Source organism: Hydractinia symbiolongicarpus, chromosome 4 (genome assembly GCF_029227915.1).
Source record: "Hydractinia symbiolongicarpus strain clone_291-10 chromosome 4, HSymV2.1, whole genome shotgun sequence".
Taxonomy (NCBI): domain Eukaryota; kingdom Metazoa; phylum Cnidaria; class Hydrozoa; order Anthoathecata; family Hydractiniidae; genus Hydractinia; species Hydractinia symbiolongicarpus.
The window spans coordinates 377,619-397,442 of record NC_079878.1 but is presented as its reverse complement, the minus strand read 5'-3'; the positions used below and the strand labels follow the sequence as shown (position 1 = coordinate 397,442).

Genomic DNA, 19,824 nt, shown 5'->3' with positions numbered 1-19,824 from the left:
TAAATTTGATTTATGTTAGCGATTTAAGGCGATTTTCACCATTCGAAATATGTAAATATAATATAACCTAAAAAGTTTGAGCGTAATATTTAAATTATATAAGGTTTTAGTTTGACACTTCAATGTTATTATTCATTTAGATTTTTAGATTTCAGCCTTAATTGATTAAATTTTTGCGAGTTTTTGTCAATTTCGCGAAAATTATTGGAAAATTCGCTATTCGCGAAATCCGCCTAAAGTAATTCCCGTTAAATTTAGATCTTTTTCCCTTTTAAAAAGCACTAATTTTTTTTCGTTAAATTTGTTAGAAGTAAATATGATATAGTGAATTTTATACTTTTTCGCGAAATATTAGGACAATCCAGCTTCACAAAAATTAGTTCCTGCGAAGGAAAATTCCCTTAGGTAATTCTCCAAATTTCAATCTGGTAAGTTGTTTAGCGGTTTCTTAGTTTTTTAGCCAAATCTTAGCCTCCCTTCCTCACCAACGTGGTTGCTTATAAAAAACGTGTATACTAAATAACTCCTTTTTTTCTTTCAGAAAGTTCAACCAGATCTAAATTCGTTTCAGAACTGAAATTTTAGATTGTAAGCAGAATTAAAGTTATGAAGGCATCTCCCCCAAAAGACGGCAAAATAGTTTATAGGATATTTGAGACTAAAATTACAAAGAGCTTTCTTAATAAAAACATGTATTAAATCAATTTACAAATACAAAAGATATAAAATGTATAAAAAAATAGTCTATCAAAAATTAATATAAAATATTTGTTAAAAAAATGTTTTTCTACTGGTCATATTTTCTAAAGTAAAATAAGTCGAATTTCAACTTGATAATTTGCATAAATTCTTCCGCAGTTGAATCACGTATCCTATAATATCATCGTAGCTTGCTGCAATATAAATGTTCCCATCGCTAGATACGGGGGTCATCTTTCCGAGAGTGACATCATTTCCAACACCAACAACAAAAACTTTCGACCCACTATCCTCCAACTTTTTCTTGATGACAGAGATCTCCTGACTTTCGGCGAATGTTTGCGGGTCAGCTGCAGTTATTAACACAACATACTTCGACTTTGCTTGAACATTACCAAATTGCGCATGCGCTAATTTCAGTCCTTCTGACATCCGATGACCTAGTTCGTTACGGAACGTCAAAGCGCTCACAAGTTCGCTCATTTCTTCTACGTTGCCAGCACGGTTAAAAGGAATTTGGAGTTTTGCTGTGTTTGCAAAATCGATAACTGAAAATTTTGTTGTGTCGTAATATCGAATGACGGCGTCAACAAATTGTTTGGTTTTGTCAAAACCATCGGAACCGACAAAGGAGGATGTATCGATGACAAATGATATAGCAATGTCTTGGTAGCACTCTGAAAAACAAGTGGTACATAAAAAAATTGTAAAGAAAAATTTTTTTTTAGGATTTCTTGTGACTGAGATAACTAAATTGTTTTTTAAAAAGTCTTATGTCTGACAATTTTTTGACAAATTCTCATGACGCCGGATTAATGACGTAAATTTTCTTACCGGCACACGAAGACACGTCAGCACTTTTTAGAAGATATTTATCAGGTTGTCTAAATTTCAGCTCTAAATCATCAACTTGTAGTTTCCTGATACATCCTTTGAATGGTTTGTAGACAGAGGAAGGGTGTCTAGGAAAAAAGCAACAATAGTTAGGCCATTTCAGTCAATGTTGGACAAAATATTTTTACGTTTATTTTTGAAGTAACAAAAATAAGGACGCGGCTTTTTCACAGAGAAATGTAAAATTGAATTAAAAACCAGTACGAAATAATTGGTCAACGTCTCTAAGTTTTCACAAAACAATTGCAAAGAAATGCTCGTGGAAGCCATCATATTAACATCGTAAAGAAAACACCTATTCGTTACGAAAAAATTAAGTGCAATCTATATCTCGCACGACTTTTTTGGATGTAAAAATATTTTTAAAAAATTGAGTAAACATTTCCCGACATTTTAAGTAAAACATATGGCAATATTAAAGAACGAAAACATCTAACGCCTACCTTGCAATGCACCGTGTTTTAAAACACAAAATATATAAAAAAACTTACTTTTTTCCAGTAATCAGTTTATCTGCTTTCCCGATGTACATCACGGTGTGAAGGTTCGAGATTCGACTATCACCGGGGGTAATTCCGTACGCAACACGTCTTTGATTGAAGAAAAGTTCAGTGCGTTTATCATGACGTGAGATTCTTAAATTCGTCCACGAGTCTAACTTGAATCGTTTCTGACTGGTAAGAGTCGTGTTTCCACTTCCCAGGTCAAAACTAAAAGAAATTATATATTAAGCTCTTGGGTTCAAACCCCGGCGGAGTCATGCCAGAGACTATAAAAGTTTGAATCGATCACTTCTGCCTAACGTTCAGCATGAGAATAGGATGGATATCTTAGGCGGTTGTCTAGTTGAGCGGTTGTTGTGCTTGCACGTGTTCCGTGGCTCAAACGGGAGTTTTAAATGCATTAGGACTCCCTTTGTAGGACTCTCGTTGATAACAGTTCCTATAGAAACTGAAAAGGCTATCCTGGGTTAATAATAGTAATAATAATAATATTAATATAATATGTTTAGTTTATTTATATTTTAAAACACATTGCGGCACTTTAAAAGTTGAAAAATGTTAGAATCTGGAATTAATGGCGTAAGAACTTGTTGAACCGCTGTAAGATAATGCTGTTAGAATTACTTTTTTGTAAGGTATAGGATTAAGTAGCAGAGACGTATTTTCTCAAAAAACGTACAACAATTCCTGAGAATATTTATTCCATTTTATATTTACGTCAAAACTAATGCAGAAACCAAACGCAATCCATTCTTAAATCGGTTGCAATTTTTTCAACACTCATTTTCTTTTGTATCAGAGAGATATCAGGAGGCAAAAGAATAAAATAAATATAAACCAAATCGTCCACTAACCTGCAAACGACTCTTCTATTTTGTAAAGACACAGCAAAATAATCTCGTACACCAGCCGGACCTTGAGCGTATAAAAGTAAACCGTCAGCTTGTTCACTTCTGAACTGAATGATGATGTCATGTTTATGTTTAGTATCAAGTAATTGCCGGTAGCCGATGAATGATGACTGGCCATTAAAGTAAGCAGGAATTTGTGGAAGGATGTAAACTAAAACAGGAAGAACATAATAGTATTTAAAAGACGAATATTTTAAATAAGAAATTCTGTTTTGGTTTAGGGGCTTTGGGTCATGCCAGGACCTCCCATTGTATATTTTCGACTCTCAATCTGAGCACCATTTAAACTCTCACTGCTTTGATTGATTTTGTTAATTATTATCCCCGTTGTAATTAAAAATCTTTTTGACAGTAGAAATTTTGACAGCAGAGAAATATAAATGATCTTATTTTCTCTTCTGAAAGAAATCAAAACAACTTATCAACTATGCAAAAAAGCTTTCAGGAATTTGCAAATTGACAGAGCATATCACATGTTACCGAGAGAGTAAAATTTACCGTTCCCCATTTCCCCTTCTCCTGACTACTACAACATTACAATAAAAAGTACATAACACCGTATATTTTAATGTACCTCTTGTTTCACAATGGGTGCCTCTGAAACCAACCGGACAGCGACATTGATAAGATTTTGCACTAGTAGCAAAACAAGATGCACCATTGAAACATGGTTTCTTTACACATGGACTTGTCCCGCAAGATGGTAGCACGTTCACTTGTGCCTTTACGCTCGGCCCAGGGAAGCGAAGATTTACTTCGTTGTTGTTGACAGAAAGCTTTTTAATGCAGCCTTGATATCCCATTGATGATTCAGCGTATTTGATGTCGCTACATGGAGAAGCAATAATTATTGTGGGGGTCAGTAAAGTAATGGAATAATTTAACTTGTTGAAAGTAATAAAATAAATGTAAAAAATGTGGTATTGTTATTTACCTTTCTCGTGGATTGGGGCCCAGACCTCCAAGGTATCCAATCGTTTCAACGTTTAATTGCGTGAGTGGTCCTGGTGAACTTTTACTTTTCGGCGCTCCACCATTGACGATAAGCATTCCATTTTGTCCAGTTCGTGATGCAATTACTGTATTCCATTGGTTGCGAGATAGCCTTTCGTTCGATCGAATATGCGCATGACCTTTACCATTGTCGAATCTGAAAAGATAAAAATAACAAAATAAGAGGATGCACAAATCAAATCTTTCGTCTGTTGACAAACAATACAAGAATCGTCAAATCACGTATCAGATCAACGAATAGTCAAATCACAGAACAGATCAAAGAATACTCAAATCACAGATCTAAGAAATATACGTACTTAAAGTCGACATATCCATCAGCTAGTGATACAGAGAGGAAATCAAAAGAGCTTGCACGTGATCTGTCCGCACTGTAAAACAGGATGCCGTTGTCATTCTCGGGACGGATAGTAAATTCTAATCGCGTTTGCAACCGGAAATCGGGATTTTGGATGGCTTGATAGGATTTTCCACCAAAGAATAAGTTATATTCTGTAGAAAAAAGAAAGTTGTGTTAACATATAAACAGGTGTGTCACTGAATACACAAACAAACAAACAAACAAACAAACAAACAAACAAACAAACAAACAAACAAACAAACAAATAAACAAAAAAACAAACAAACAAACAACCACGGATAACTTCTCAGGAAACCTTACCGCATTCTCCGTCGTACGACTTGGTAATTAACCGTTTATTTTCACACGATATTTTTCTCATGAAACATTCATTTCGGTACGTTTGACCATCGTTTCCACAAATACTTTGCTTGGGTACTTTTTCGCAAGCTGATGGGCACACGCACTTGGGAGTACCTCGACCTTTTACTTGACAATCAGCATAAAACTCGCACTTGACAGAAGCACAAGCAGTAGGTTCTAATTGATAAACAGAATAGAATATTTACAAAAAGTTTAAATCAAAATAAAAGTTGTATCTTGTTCTTCCTTGCTACACCGGCGTAAATTAAAAATCAACAAGTACGTTTACAAACGTCTTTGGTCAAACTCTCTAGATCTGTAGATGGCGTAATAAGACTTTAAACTAAAAGAAAATAATTTTGACAATTGGACCTACTTTCTTGACAAGTCTTATCCATCAGGCTGTTCACTTGCTGAGGAGCTAGCGCGCAAGGGTAAAGATAGTACTCGTCCAATCGACCACGTAAATACCGCACACGGTTGGTTGTGTAAAGAAATTTCCCAGTAGTGGTAGCTTCACTCCAGTCTTGACTTAAAATTTCAGACCGTCTTCTATCTACGCGCGTAAATGACGTCACTTCTTTTCCATTTGTATACAAGTGAACTACATCACTTTGCAGGTCGTACGTCGCTGCAATGTGTGTCCAAACTTGTGGTTTAATGACGGGGGTTGTTCGTCTTCCGAATACATTTCTATGCGAAAATTGTATGGCGCCGCCGTCAGCTATGGCGAAATCATAAACAGACTTGTATCGTGGATTTGTCCAACCTGGATCAATGGTGACAAATAGTTGATGAGTAGGCTCATTGATATCTTCTAACCACACCCAAGTTGCGATTGTAAGTCCCTGCGTTGGCTTTCCTGTAAATGACGACACATTTATTCATATAACAGTTGTTTGGTTTAACATTTTAAAAAATGATGGTATCAAAAATATATGGTAAAACTTTAAAAATGAGCAATATTGACAATTTTTTACTCGTTAACTGAGGACAATGAAAAAAGACAAAAGAACTATAAAGTCGGGTGATGGAACATCTCTATAATAATAGTCGTCGTCTGTTTGTCTCTGCACGGACCCCCCGCTGAGTTAGAAAATGATGTTACGGAAACACGAATATCAAATACGATATATTTTTATCCACTTTGTTGCGACGGATAAATATAAAGGACGGGCGAACCGTGGATTTTTACACGGGCAACGACTAGTATATTCAAATAACTTAATGTCTATTGCACCAGTTGAATTAAAATTTAAAAATGGTATTAGGTAAGCGAGACATACCTTTAAAGTTCTTTCCATCAATTTTTATATGTCCATTTGTGAATTCAGCACCTCTTCCACATTGGAAATTCTCAATTACTCGTACTGCATCTTGCAAACTGCCATGATTCTCTGAACCAGATTCATCCGGTACAAAGCCATTGGACGCGTTAGCAAAGTTGTAATAAAGTGATGGATTGCAAAGACCAGCACGTTCTGCAAAAAAAAACATGTCAAAATATTAAAAAATTTAATGTATTAAGCAAATTTAGATCAACAAAGGGAATGAGAAAACAGCAACATACCTTGTTTAGATACGGCAAGAACTAAAATATTATGAATGAAATCGGGTAGGTAATACCAAGAAATGGCATGGAATAAATTGGACGGTTGCGTGACAATACTTTGCAGTTGTGGCAAATCAACGTCATTCCCAATAGCAACAACAGCAATTTCAACACCATTTGATGTCATTGATTCGGCAGCTTGTTGGAGCATTTGTGAGCCAGCTATATTATTGGGGCCAGTGGTAAAAAGAACGACCACCTTTCCTGCCTTATCATCTCTGCTGTTTGAGGAATCAAACATTTGCTTTTGTACCGCATCTAATGCCATTCCCATCCGTCGTATACCACCAACTGGGTTAACATTGTTCATTGCTGAAAGTAGGTTGTTTTGATACGGTGTCAGTGACTGCGCAATTTTAAAATCACCTCCATATATTGCAAGACCAACTCGAGTTGTTGAAGGGGAAAGATTATATCCCTTTATAGCGGCTGTAGCGTAATGCTTCATTTGATCTAGCATTCTCGAGGTAACTGATCTGGAACCATCGAATAAGAAGACAACGTCCATTGCACCAGAAACATCTGAATCGGAAAACAAAATATAGATAAATAAAACAAAAGAAAAGACAAAAGAAAACAAGATCACCTCATTGTGACATAGATCATCTCACCTGCACCATTCAAGAACATAATTTTTTTTTACTCAAACTTACCACAAGCTTTTTTGTCAACAATCTTAGATGGTGTCCCATGCAAACAGATGTTACTTTCCAATCGACACTTCGACGGGTAGGTCTTCAAATCGTCAGCACAAAGCAGGTCGTAATTATTATCGCATGTTTTGCAAATACATTCTGTTCTTCGGTCTGGCAAATTGATGCATATACTGTATGGTTTACATTGCGTCGTGAGGCACAAATCTGAAGATAAAAGGGAAGTCATATTCATCTAAATATTATGTTTGTAAAAAACAATGAAAGGTTAGAATACAACATAGTTTTTGAATCAAAAATAGTTGGTATTAACATCTCAATAATGCTTGGATTACCTTGAAATTCAATACCTTATTGTAAAAATTGAAAAAGTTCTGCATGGCCATATAAACATAAAACTTCTGATATTTTCATGACATGTAAATAAATTCTTAATATTCCTGACTGTTTCCTGATATATTTTAAAAATCCTTGACAATTCTTGACTTACATGACTGAGTGGACCACCTTATCAGTTTTATTAACAATTATGTGACTTTTAATTTATCTTATTGCAACGTAAGCAACACAAACAAACTTATTTACTAACCGGGTAGGACAGCCTGAATGACTGGATATATGATTCGATTCATTGATGGTAAATCTTCCGCGAAGAAATAAACATCCACAATATCTTCATAATCAGTTGGATTAACATCTTCACCAGTTCCAATCAACACTATTTTCACTCCTTGTTCTTGCAAAGCTCTAGCTTCCTGCCCCAAATCTACAACATCTCCAGTAATTTTGTTATCCACAAACACAAGCAAAGTTTTTGGTACGTCCTTTCTTGCACCGTTGTCTTCTGAAAACATTGATGTTCTAGCAATTTGGAAAGAACTGTCTAGGTTATTGCCATTAGCAGGATTGTTCAGACCTTTCAACAGCCCAATGAAGTAATTGTATGTTACGGCGTCTCCAAATTTGATAGGTAAGCTGGGGTTATTTCCATTTAATATTGCTCCAACTAAAGTGGATTTTGTTGAGATAGTGTATGATTTTAGCATTTCAGTAATGAAATCAATTTGCTGCATGTAGTTTGTGCTTGCCTTTCGACCAGAAGCACCAATAATAAAACCAAGATCGAGTTTCTCGGGAGTAGCTAAAAAACATTATATATTAAAGGATGATTAAAATGAAATAGACACAAATTATTACACCTCACTTAGGACATGCCCTTTTCCTGTGCAAAATAATCATAAGCTCTAACAATTTACTCTAAATACTTTTACATTCTCTTTACCTTGACTGGTTCCTATATGTTTTTCGAGGTCTCCTAATACTCCTGGTACCATAGTAATGCCATCATCCACAAAGATAACATCCTGAGCACTGGAGCTGATTTTCTTTGCATCGTCTAAGAAAGACTCCTCGCCAATAACAACGGTTATGATTTGTACTTGTTTTGCTTTTAAAGCCTTCGCTGCAGGGTATCTTGAATCTACATCATTGGATTGATTGTCACCAGTTGTGAACAACACAAGGAACGGTTGACCAGAAATAGTTGAACGTATCGTTGTGAATATATTTGCATTTATGTATTGCAATACAGCATTGATATTTCGGGGGCCACCAATCGGCTGTGCGTTTTGCAATGCATTTTGGAAATTCTCATAACTGATACCATTTTGAAATTCTAGATACCGCTTCACGTTATTGCTAAAAACAATAAGTCCAATTCTTGCTTTGCTTTCACTTAAAGTATAGCTTCGCCCAGACGCTTCAGCGAATGCTTTCAACTTGTTGAATGTATCTGCGGAAACACCGGTTGATCCATCAATAGCAAAAAGGATATCGACCCTCCCATCGACTCCACATGCAGTAGGCTTAGCAATCTTTATATGTCCTTGCTGCAAACAGGAGTCTCGATTCATCCAGCACGTATTCGCATATGTTTTACCATTATCTCCACATATTGGTGAATATGCTGTTTCGTCAGCACATAAGGGACATACACATTTCGTTGTCATTCCACCAGTGTTAAAGCATTTCGAATGGAATAAGCAATTCGTTTTAACACATGCATCTAAAAACAAACCATATGTTTTACAATTCACTACAGCTCCTTTTCAACGAAATATGTTTATCTGGTTTCACATCTTACAAAATTTAAGGTAGGTAGGTAGTTCAAGGCATTTGGGAAAATCTTATATTCTTTAAAGTATCCTGCAGGGAAATAGAAGTTTGTAGTTTGCTTTTTTAAACATTCACAATTCATAAATGAAAAAAAAAACAACAATATATTGTCCCCTAACCTGGTTGAAGTTCTTTTGCTACAAGGTCAAAGAACGGCTTTTCCTTTCCTGGTAAATCGTCTACAAAGAAAAACGAATCATCAGTAGTACTAATTCCTTTTAATTCTTTCTTATCAACGAGTGATCCAATTCCAATGACCGTGATTTTAACTCCTTGTTCTTTCAATCTGTCCAGCTCCCTATTGTAATCATCCGCGAGTGTATCAGTTTTCTCAGTACTGAATATCAACAAAGACTTCGGAACGCCATTCCTAGCACCATATTGTTTACTAAACAGATCGCGTCTGGCTTCAGTTAATGCCATGAGCATGTTGTTTCCAGGAGTTCCAAGACTCAAGTTTTCGATGGCGGATTTAGTTTGTTGCAAGCTTGTAAGATCACCAATTCTGTATTGAAGTTTGGACACTCTTCCGTATTGTATAATACCAGGCAGTGTGTTTTGAGGGGATATGGTGAAACTGTTCAATAACTTCATTACGAATTGTTTTTCTGCATTGTAGATTTCTGCAGGGTTGGAACCAGTCATGGAGAAAATGATACCAAGATCAAGAAGAACTGGTGGCGCTAAAAAAACACAAGGGAAACGTTATTTATTAAAACATATTTCACTATAAATGCACTCCTTCGAACCCAATGATTAGTTTGTAAGGTACGGAAATAAAGTGCAAATTTAAATGTTAAACGTGGAAACTAACCTATTGCGTCAGATACTGCCTTTTCAACAGTACCAAATGTATTTGGAAGGTCAGATGTTTTACCAAACGGTACTAGGTTCTTGCTATTTCCACTTATCAATTCAAATGTCTTTCTATCAGTATCTGCAAGATTCAACGCAACAACAATGACCTTTACACCTTTAGTGTGCATTGCGTTGGCGAGTGAAGCAATATCATTTACTTTACCAAATGGTTTTCCAGTTGTAAAAAGAACCAGCACTTTTCCAGCATTCGCTCGATGTCCTCCCGCGTTAGTAAATGCAACAGAATCAACATATGTTAAGAAGGTATCTAATTTTCTATTCCCATTAAAACGTGGCAGTGTTTGCAATGCTGACTTTACTTTGACGATATCGTCTCCGTTTCTGAAGTTGAGTTGATTTAAAACGTTATCGCCGAAGCTTAGCAATGACACGTGTACTTGGTTTAATTTGATTGGGTAGCTGTTGAGCATTCCAGTTGCGTATGATTTCATTTCTTGGAAATACGGGCCAGTAATGTCATTGGAGGTATCAAATGCAAACGCGATATCAAATACACCTTCAACTCCTAAAAATATTTAACGTAGGGACGATTGATTATCAAGCAACAGAACAATAACAATAATCTTCGAATAAAAAACCCGATGTACTGGTAAAATATTACCTTCATAGTGATGTCTAGTTTCGGTAAATATCCCCCAGAATTCAAAAAAATTATGCACAAGCGATAGTCTGCTTAATTTCATAATATTTAAGCAAGCTATCGCTAGTGGTTCCCATAAAGAGCAAACGAATATAGTGTTGTTTCTAGTTAAATTGAAGTATCGACATTTTAAGACGATTTAATTTAAAGATATTCACCACAAGCCTTGTTCTTGACAGGTTTCAAGACCTTTTGCAGTTCGCATGAATGTTTTTTCATTCTACATAAGTTAGCATAACTGAAACCATTATCAGCACAGACTGGTTTATATTGCTTCTTATCATCACATATGGGACATGTGCATATGCCCTTGCCAACAGTTCGCGATATGCAGGTTGAGTAATAATCGCATTTGACATCCTCACATGAATCTGAAAATACGGTTGATTAGAGGTTATAATTATTCAGGAGGAAACGCATTTAATAACAATTAGAAAGGTGAATTAGAATCTTTTACAATTGTAATAAGTTTCAAGCCACTTACCTTTCTTCGTACTTTGAACAATAGGTTTGATGATACGATCAATATAACCAAGATCTTCCGGAAAGAAATAAATATCACCAAATGCATCTTTAATAGATTTATGATCGAAATTATCACCCACTCCAATAACAATGATTTTAATACCAGCATCTTCAATTTTTTTAGCCTGAACACCTAAATCAGCTGGATTTCCAGAGAAAGGTTTATCCAAAAAGATTATGGCGCGCTTAGTCACGCCAGCTCTTGCACCATTTGCAACATTAAAAGCAGAATCCCTTAAGAACTTCAGTGCTTTGTTTAGATTGTTACCATCATTGGGATTTCTCAGCCGTGAAAATTCTTGCACAACAACTTGTTTTTTTAGACCAGACTTTAATCGAAGGTCGAGGATAGGATCTTGACCGTATGTTACAATTCCAACGCGTGTTTTATCTACCGAGATGATGTAACTTGGTAGAAGAGCTTTCGCTGATTCGATTTGTTTGGTGAAGAGTTTATCGGCATCGTTTCCGTTGGAACCGAGCAAAAATACAAGATCGAGTGGTTCAGAATCAGCTAAACAAAATGGAGTAACGCGTTTCAGTAAAATAAATAATTGAACAAAACTCATTAAACATTCTTAGATGTAATTCTAAGAAGGTGCAGGTGTATCACTTAGTGGACTATTCATTACGTTTAACTATCCAGTAGATTCCACGCTTCCAGTTCTAGATATGCAAAAACGTTTTAAATCATAAAAACTATAGTCAGTATCACAAGTTTACCAACTTATCGAGATAAGATTATAAGCAATAATACGATTTAAAGGGCTTACCAACAGCATCACCAGAAAATTGTTCAACATCTGGATAAACTTTGGGAAGTTCTTTGATATCATCAACGAATGTTACTTGATTGTCAATCAGCGTCTTTAACTCATCAGGTAAATCACTTCCAATGGAAACAATTGCAAACTTCACGCCTTTAGATTTAAGAGGCGTAAGTTGAGATGTCATATCTGTCAGTTTGTCACCCCTAATAATTTCTTTCGTGAATATAACTACGAGTCTCTTATTGCTTGCGCTACTGCTGAGGAATATATTACGATCAACAAATTGCAACATTTCTTCTGTATTAGAGTTGCCATTAATATTTGGAACGTAGTCAAAGGCAGATTTAATATCTGATCCCTTTGCATCTTTCAGTTTTAAGACATACTCAGTCTGCTTTCCATAACTTACAATGCCTATTCTCGTCTTTTGTTGTTCTAAGTTATAAAACTGAAGTGTGGCTTTTGCAAATCTGGCCATTCTCTCAATATCTTGAGACGAAACGTTGTCTGATGTATCAAATGCAAATACGATATCAAGCTTGTCGATTGTTCCTGAGAGTAGAAGAATAATAGGTTTAAAAAATTACCTGAAAATACCTGCTAAGATCGTATAGTAATCACAAAAATTAGAAGAAGTATAAATGCGTAAGATAAAGATATCTTAATAAATTTTACTAAAAGACCAAGAGAAAAAAAAACAAAAAACAGAGAAAAAAATATTGTGTTTATAATTTCAATCGAAAAAAGACAAAAAAATTGATGATTTTAAACCTTACCACAAGTTCCTTCTTTAGCAAGTTTGATCTCCTTTCTAATTTCACACGATTCTTGAATCATTCTACATTTCGTTGCATATGATCGTCCATCATTTCCGCATACAGGTTTGTATGTTTCATCAACAGGACAGACTGGACATGTACACTGCGAGGATCTGTCAGGCCGCGTCACACATTTACCATTATAGGGACATGTTACTTTCTCACATGGATCTAGAAAGGTATTAGCAATAAGAGAGGTGATGTGTTGAACGTTGACAGCGTAAAATTGGGAATAAGGATTGTAAAAGATAAAACTAAAAACAGGTAAAAATAGGTACAAAAACAGTGATGTTCCAACGGGTACCTGAGAATAATGAATTAGTGATTGGTTTAATTTTTCTTCTCATATCTTCCAAATCTTCAGGGAAAAACCAAGCATCCACATTTGGCATCACATTCTTTGTTTTATCTTTATCAATTTCTTTTCCTTGCGTGACAACAGTAATTCGAACATTCAAATCTTTAAGTTGCTTCAAAGTATCAAGTAACAAAGGTTTCGATTGTCCATTGATGAAAAGTAGAACAGATTTGGGTACATCTGTTCGAGCACCGTTTTCTTTCTTGAATAAAGTATCCTTAACTTCAAGTAGAGCGTCATTCATGTTGTTACTTGCACCGGGGTTTCTAATACGATTCACTTCTTTAACAGAACCACTTCTAGTTACCAGACTACCTATTTGTGACAGCATTCTAGGGTTGCTGGTCTTAACGACAAAACCAGGCAAAATAGCGTTAGTACCTATTTCCAGCCTTTTGAATATATCGCTAACAAAGAGTTGTTGATCCTTGAATAATTGTACATAATTTGGTCCTGAAGCTCCAAATATGATACCAAGATCGAGTTCTTCTTTTTCGCCTGAAGAAGAAGAAGAAGTGGAATAAATGTTTAACAGAAAAGATTAAATATATCAATAAATGTTAATGTGAAAGTATTATGGACTGTGCAATTTTGTGGTGTAAAGACAAACGTGAAGCTATGGCCCTGATGTTTTCAATAATCTTAAATCTTCCTTTCCCTTACCTAAACAGGTACTTAAATGCAGTATTACATAAGCACATATGTATACATGTCAATCATAGCGTTTGGGGTTATATGGACACAAATAGAAACATTTTTATTTTTAGAATTCCATCACTCACCAATTGATTTTCCAATCTCCCGCTCGAGTTCACCAATCTTATCAGCCAGATTACCAGGTTTGCTTTTGATCACTTTATCAGGATTACTAACAATATCATTAGCATCTGGATTATCTTCACTTCCAATAGTAACTACAATAACTTTCACTCCTCTTTCTTGTAACTTCTTTGCTGCTTTTGGAAGATCAGCTTTACCAGCAGGATAATTTTGACCAGTTGTGATTAAAATCAAAACTTGAGAAGCATCTTGTCTTGCACCACCACTTGGAACAAACATTTGAGAGTCTACTGTACGAATAGCCTTTTGCATTTGACGACGACCACCATTTAATGATAAAAGCTTAATGTTTTCGGCAATTCCTGGCTTGTTATTGCCATCAAACAAGGACAATTTAACGCTTGCACCATTTCCATACTGCAACAATCCAACGTGCGTGCCCTTCGGAGAGATTGTGTACATCTCGAGAGAATTTTTAATGAATGATTTCATTTTATCTAAAACGTCTTCTGAAACTTCACTGGATGTATCAACTGCATACACAGCGTCTATCTTTCCAGGTATTCCTACAAATGTCGATGTTATCATATATGCAATAATCTTAAAACATTGACAAATATGGTCACAATGTACACTAAATCAAATAAAAAAGCAAATCTGTCGATCGCATTACGAGAAAGTATATTCAAGATATAATACTTACCACATGCTGCAGGCTTTGCGATACTTGATTCTTTCTTTTCTTGACAAGATTTTCGTTTCACTTTACAAGCTGATGAATATGTTTGACCATCAGATCCACAAACAGGTTTAAATTCATCATCATTACACACAGGACAAACACATTCAGTTGATTGGTCACTTAACGATACACATTTGCTGTAGAACTCGCATGATTTACTATTGCAGGCATCTAAATAAGATATTTTAGTTATTAAAAAAAGGACTTGCAAAAGTATTAACATCATCTGTAACATATTTGTAATTAATAGAGTCCAAGATGTACCTGGTAATGTTTTGGCGACAACAGGATCAACCAACTTGTAAACATTGTCAGTATTTTCAAAAACAAACAGTTTGTTTGGGTCATCAACAAATGTTCTGAACGGTTTTCCATCTCCATCAATAGCAACAATAATAAGATTGACACCACGAGCTTTAATTTTGTCTATATCCTCTTTCAGAGTTGATATGTCAGCTTGTTCACCGATAAAGAGTATCAAAGATTTCGGTATACCAACACGAGCTCCATTCGAAATTGAAAACACGCTCTCCAAAATCACATTTATTGCTTTCTTAGGATTCTTGCCAACTCCATTGTTGTTCATTTTATCAAAGTACAGCTTCACAAGTTGTTGCGTCTGCGATTGATCGAACTTGAATGATATTCGAGCATCGTCGCTATAAGTAAGCCCACTCACCAGAGTGTTTTGAGCATCGATTTTGTAATTTTTTATCAGGTTGGTAATAAACGAAATTTGCTTTTTAAACAAGTCTACATTCGCTGTGCCACTGACAGCTACAGCTAAGTCAAGTTTGACACCTATAAAATAAAGTGTATTAAATTTATTAGAAAAAAATCATCATTCCGACCATAGACGGCGTTTTATGAGCAAAAGCATACATTATAGCATTAAAAATACATGGAGAAAAAAATTACCTTTTCCTCTTAAGTGTTTTTCTACTTTTCCTAATGTTTCAGGTAATTCTTTGAAGTTTTCTATCAAAGTAATGTAATCATCTGGAACTGAAAGCTCGGTAACAACGTCATCATCAACTTTTACACCGACGACGATTATTTTAACGTCTCGTCTTTTTAGCTGTCTGACGCTTGTGACAAAACCAACATCTTTAGTGGGGTTGATTTCATTTCCCGTTACGATAACTAATACTTTCTTCGCGTCTTCTCTGCTACCATATGTGGAACTGAATAGAGTCTGATCAACGTAATCTAAAGCTTTTTTTAAATCTCTCTGACCACCAAGTTTTATGGCATTTTTGATTTCACTGTTTACTATATCCTTATTAGTGCCACTTGAGAAATCAACAATTTTTTCAGCATTGTTTCCAAAGTTTCCAACGGAGATGTGTGTTTTGGATGGCTGAACATTTAATGTGGAAATGGCTCCAATTACAAACTTCTTAATCTCGTCATAACTCTCTTTAGTAATTGATTTTGAGGAGTCAACAATGAAGGCGACATCCAAATTCTCTTTCACACCTGGAAGAAAATTACAACAATCAGACCAATGTAATTATGTTACCCTAAAAAATGTATGCTTTAGATATCAAACATACCACAAGCTTTGTCTTTAGCAGCAATAATTTCTATTTTCTTTTTACAAGCATCTTTCTTCATATAACATTCATTTGCATAGGTATGTCCATTGTCACCACACACTGGAGAATATTTAGTAGACGTGCACACCGGACATACACACTCGGTTTTTCCACTCGATGTTTGGACACATGTGGAATAATAATCACAAGCAGTTGTCTTGCATTTATCTAAATAACATTATTGTTGATAAATCATTAGGTAAAATTTATGCTGCAACATATGATAATAACTTCGATAAAATTAAGGTTGGGATAAAACTAAGCAGTAAAGTTAATAGGCTGATTTAAACGTCACATTACCTTCTTCAGCGGCATCAACTGTATCAAGAACTTTAGTGACTAAGAGATCAGGGTTCTTAACATAAATAACATGATCAGGATTTGTGACAGCTGTTTTAGCATCATTTGCGGAAATGTTTGGACCAACAGCAACAAGAATAACTTTCACGTCTTGATTCTCTAGTGTTTTAATCTGGTTAATTACATCATCACTAAGCTGTTCTTTGTTATTTATAAAAACTAGAACAGACTTAGAAGCATCTTTGCGAGCACCGTTTGATGTTGACAATACTTCTTTTTTCACTGTATCCAAGGCTTTGACGATGTTTTGTGAAGATTGATACTTTAGTTTCGCAAATTCTTCTTGAGCATCTTTCTTCGTTTTCATATTTCCTATATATGTTACTGTTTTTGCATCGTATGTAACTAATGCTGGTAACATTCCGTCTTTCGATATTGCATAACTGTCTAGAAGCTTAGCAACAAATTCTTTTTCTTTTTTGAATATAACTTCTGCTGTTTTTCCAATTGCACCAAGTACAAACACAAGATCTAATTTCCTCTTGCCTACGAGTAACAGAAACTTAACATCAAAACTTGCATTGCAGCTTTTTGATATTTTAATATTTCCATTGCCTTATTTACAAAATGCCTTGAAATCACTAGATTCCACTAAAAATAGAAAATAAGAAAATACCTATCAATTTTCCAACGCCATCTTCAATCGCATCTAGCTTGTCAGGTAATTTCTCCTGATCGGTCTTGATGATTCTGATATCAAAATTGCTGAATGGTTCACCAAGCTTTCCAATTGATACAACAATGGTTTTCACACTGGGTAATTTCTTTTTAATATCGGCCACTTGCTTTCCATCAATACTGCTTCCTTTTGTGAAAAGTATCAAGATGCTGTTTTCTTTTTCTGGTACATTTCTCAAAACATTTGATTGGATGTAGTTGATTACTTTGTCAAAATCCGGATTGCCATTGCTCTTTCCAATATCGCTGATTGCGCCTTTAATTATTTTCAGCGACTGCTCATCTTTGAACTGCCAAATATCTTTAGTATTTTGAGCAAATGAAATCACACTAACTCTCGTTTTGCTAGGAGATATGTCATAGGACTGCAGGGACGCTTTAGCCAAATCTTTCAACTGTAGTAATTGTTTTGACGATACTTTGTCAGAGGCATCGAAAACATAGATAAGACTAGTTTTCTCCTTGATTCCTAATTTTAATGGGAAAAAATGTTCATACACTAGTTAACCAACATTCCACACACGTGTATACATAGAAAAGTTATGCATTTTTGTATTTTTTTTCACGTAAACTAGAACTGGAGTATACCGAATACATCGAGAAACTTATAAAGTTGTACAGGGAATCAGAGAAAAAGCACATATCTTGGATTACTTACCACATGGTCCTTCCTTCGTAGGTGTTATTTCTTTCATCTTCATGCAAGAGTCTAAGTCCATTCTACATTTTGTAGCATAAGTTCTTCCATTACTTCCACAGACAGGAGCATACTTTTCATCTTCTTGACACAAAGTACAAACACATTGAGCTGTTTTATCACTGTGTACAATACAACGTGCATTGTTACTGCATTTCTTTTTTTCGCAAGGACCTACAAACAAAGGGAACATACCAAAATACAGGTAGCACAAAACTACATGCAGGCGTTATGTTTATTTACCAGGATAGCTTATTCAGTTTTTATTAGTACTGTCATCGATAAGGGTCCTGTATAGGAAGTCTTTGGAAACCCACAAAAAAGTGCAAACACTTGAACTGTTAAATTGAAATATTGCGTGAAACATCAATCTCATTCTTAATTTACCTAAGTGCAAAACTATCGCGAAAAAATGGAATCGAAATGAAGTAGAACGATAACACATAACCGCTATTTGAATGAACAACTGCGTTTGAAAGACAATTAAAGTTTCTCTAACATTAAAATATTTTTCTATACCTGAAAATAGAGCAGCTATTATTGATGTGGTTTCCTCCTCCATCTCATCTAAGTCGTCCGGGAAAAACCATTTATTTGTTCCGGGCGTAACCTTCTTGATTTTGTTTTCGTCAATATCTTTTCCTTGAGTTACAACTATCAGTCGGACACCATCATCTCGAAGCTGTTTTACAACTTTATTTAAATCTGGATCAGGTTTCAAATCCTTGTCAACAAACAACAACACAGACTTGGGAACACCCAAACGGGCACCATTTTGTTCTTTGAATAACTCATCTCTGGTAATCTCCAAGGCATCTCTTAAGTTTCCTCTTTCTGTCGCATCGTTTAGATTGTCAACTACACTCATAGCGTTACTTGCGGTCAAAACTCTACCCAGATTTCGAACAATGTTAGGTCTAGTTCCGTGCAAAATGAAGCCAGGAAGGACATAGGAACTTCCAATCTGCAAACGTTTTAACATGTTTATCACAAATGTCTTTTGATCGTCAAACGTCTTTTCATAATTTGGACCAGAAGAACCGAAGATTATTCCAAGATCCAGTTTATCTTTTTCGTCTAGAATTAATTAAAATAGATAGTTCAACAGAAGGATAATTTTGACTCGTTTATTTACAGCAAATTACCTAAGAAAATCTAAACTTACCGACAGACATTGCTATCTTCTTCTCCAATTCACCAATTTTATTAACTAGGTCATCAGGATTACCCTTGACAACTCTGTCAGGATTACTAACAATATCATTAGCATCTGGATTATCTTCGCTTCCAATAGTAACTACAATAACCTTCACACCTCTTTCTTGTAATTTTTTTGATGCTTTTGGAAGATCAGCTTTACCAGAAGTATCTTCCTCACCTGTTGTCAATAAAATCAAAACTTGAGAAGCATCTTGTCTTGCACCACCACTCTGAGCAAACATTTGAGAGTCTACTGTACGAATAGCCTTTTGCATTTGACGACGACCACCAGTTAATGATAACTGATTAATGTTTTCAATAATGGCTTGCTTTTCGGTACCATCAAGCAAAGACAATTTAATGTTTGCACCATTTCCATATTGCAACAATCCAGCATGTGTATCCTTTGAAGAAATCGTGTACATCTCGAGCGAATTTTTAATGAATGATTTCATTTTCTTAAGCATATCTTTAGAAACTTCATTTGATGTATCAACTGCATACACAACATCTAGCACTTTCGAAATACCTAAACGCCAGAAAAACAAACATTATTAACATTATTTGAAACCAACCAACTTTTAACACTAAAATACTATAAAAAATTAAAAAAAT

At 35.3% G+C, this 19,824-nt stretch overlaps 1 protein-coding gene across 4 annotated transcripts in view; it reads right to left on the bottom strand.

The window, feature by feature from the left end:
- Nucleotides 1-675: 675 nt before the first annotated feature.
- Nucleotides 676-19,824, bottom strand: part of LOC130640729 (uncharacterized) — a 115,934-nt gene continuing 96,785 nt past the window's right edge. For all 4 annotated transcript variants that reach the window (XM_057447251.1, XM_057447252.1, XM_057447253.1 and 1 more), the window contains exons 150-180: nucleotides 19,175-19,738; nucleotides 18,529-19,086; nucleotides 17,971-18,183; nucleotides 17,251-17,781; nucleotides 16,575-17,120; nucleotides 16,233-16,442; nucleotides 15,595-16,155; nucleotides 14,941-15,477; nucleotides 14,638-14,847; nucleotides 13,937-14,500; nucleotides 13,101-13,652; nucleotides 12,755-12,967; nucleotides 11,982-12,530; nucleotides 11,168-11,722; nucleotides 10,842-11,054; nucleotides 9,979-10,548; nucleotides 9,284-9,847; nucleotides 8,272-9,054; nucleotides 7,579-8,130; nucleotides 6,990-7,196; nucleotides 6,295-6,858; nucleotides 6,011-6,205; nucleotides 5,101-5,586; nucleotides 4,683-4,901; nucleotides 4,321-4,513; nucleotides 3,942-4,157; nucleotides 3,582-3,835; nucleotides 2,951-3,158; nucleotides 2,085-2,303; nucleotides 1,534-1,661; nucleotides 676-1,376 (exon numbers count right to left, since the gene is read on the bottom strand). In XM_057447251.1, the coding sequence (XP_057303234.1) occupies nucleotides 826-1,376; nucleotides 1,534-1,661; nucleotides 2,085-2,303; nucleotides 2,951-3,158; nucleotides 3,582-3,835; nucleotides 3,942-4,157; nucleotides 4,321-4,513; nucleotides 4,683-4,901; nucleotides 5,101-5,586; nucleotides 6,011-6,205; nucleotides 6,295-6,858; nucleotides 6,990-7,196; nucleotides 7,579-8,130; nucleotides 8,272-9,054; nucleotides 9,284-9,847; nucleotides 9,979-10,548; nucleotides 10,842-11,054; nucleotides 11,168-11,722; nucleotides 11,982-12,530; nucleotides 12,755-12,967; nucleotides 13,101-13,652; nucleotides 13,937-14,500; nucleotides 14,638-14,847; nucleotides 14,941-15,477; nucleotides 15,595-16,155; nucleotides 16,233-16,442; nucleotides 16,575-17,120; nucleotides 17,251-17,781; nucleotides 17,971-18,183; nucleotides 18,529-19,086; nucleotides 19,175-19,738 (12,485 nt within the window). In that variant the 3' untranslated portion in view covers nucleotides 676-825. The remainder of the gene's footprint in view (nucleotides 1,377-1,533; nucleotides 1,662-2,084; nucleotides 2,304-2,950; nucleotides 3,159-3,581; nucleotides 3,836-3,941; nucleotides 4,158-4,320; nucleotides 4,514-4,682; nucleotides 4,902-5,100; nucleotides 5,587-6,010; nucleotides 6,206-6,294; nucleotides 6,859-6,989; nucleotides 7,197-7,578; nucleotides 8,131-8,271; nucleotides 9,055-9,283; nucleotides 9,848-9,978; nucleotides 10,549-10,841; nucleotides 11,055-11,167; nucleotides 11,723-11,981; nucleotides 12,531-12,754; nucleotides 12,968-13,100; nucleotides 13,653-13,936; nucleotides 14,501-14,637; nucleotides 14,848-14,940; nucleotides 15,478-15,594; nucleotides 16,156-16,232; nucleotides 16,443-16,574; nucleotides 17,121-17,250; nucleotides 17,782-17,970; nucleotides 18,184-18,528; nucleotides 19,087-19,174; nucleotides 19,739-19,824) is intronic.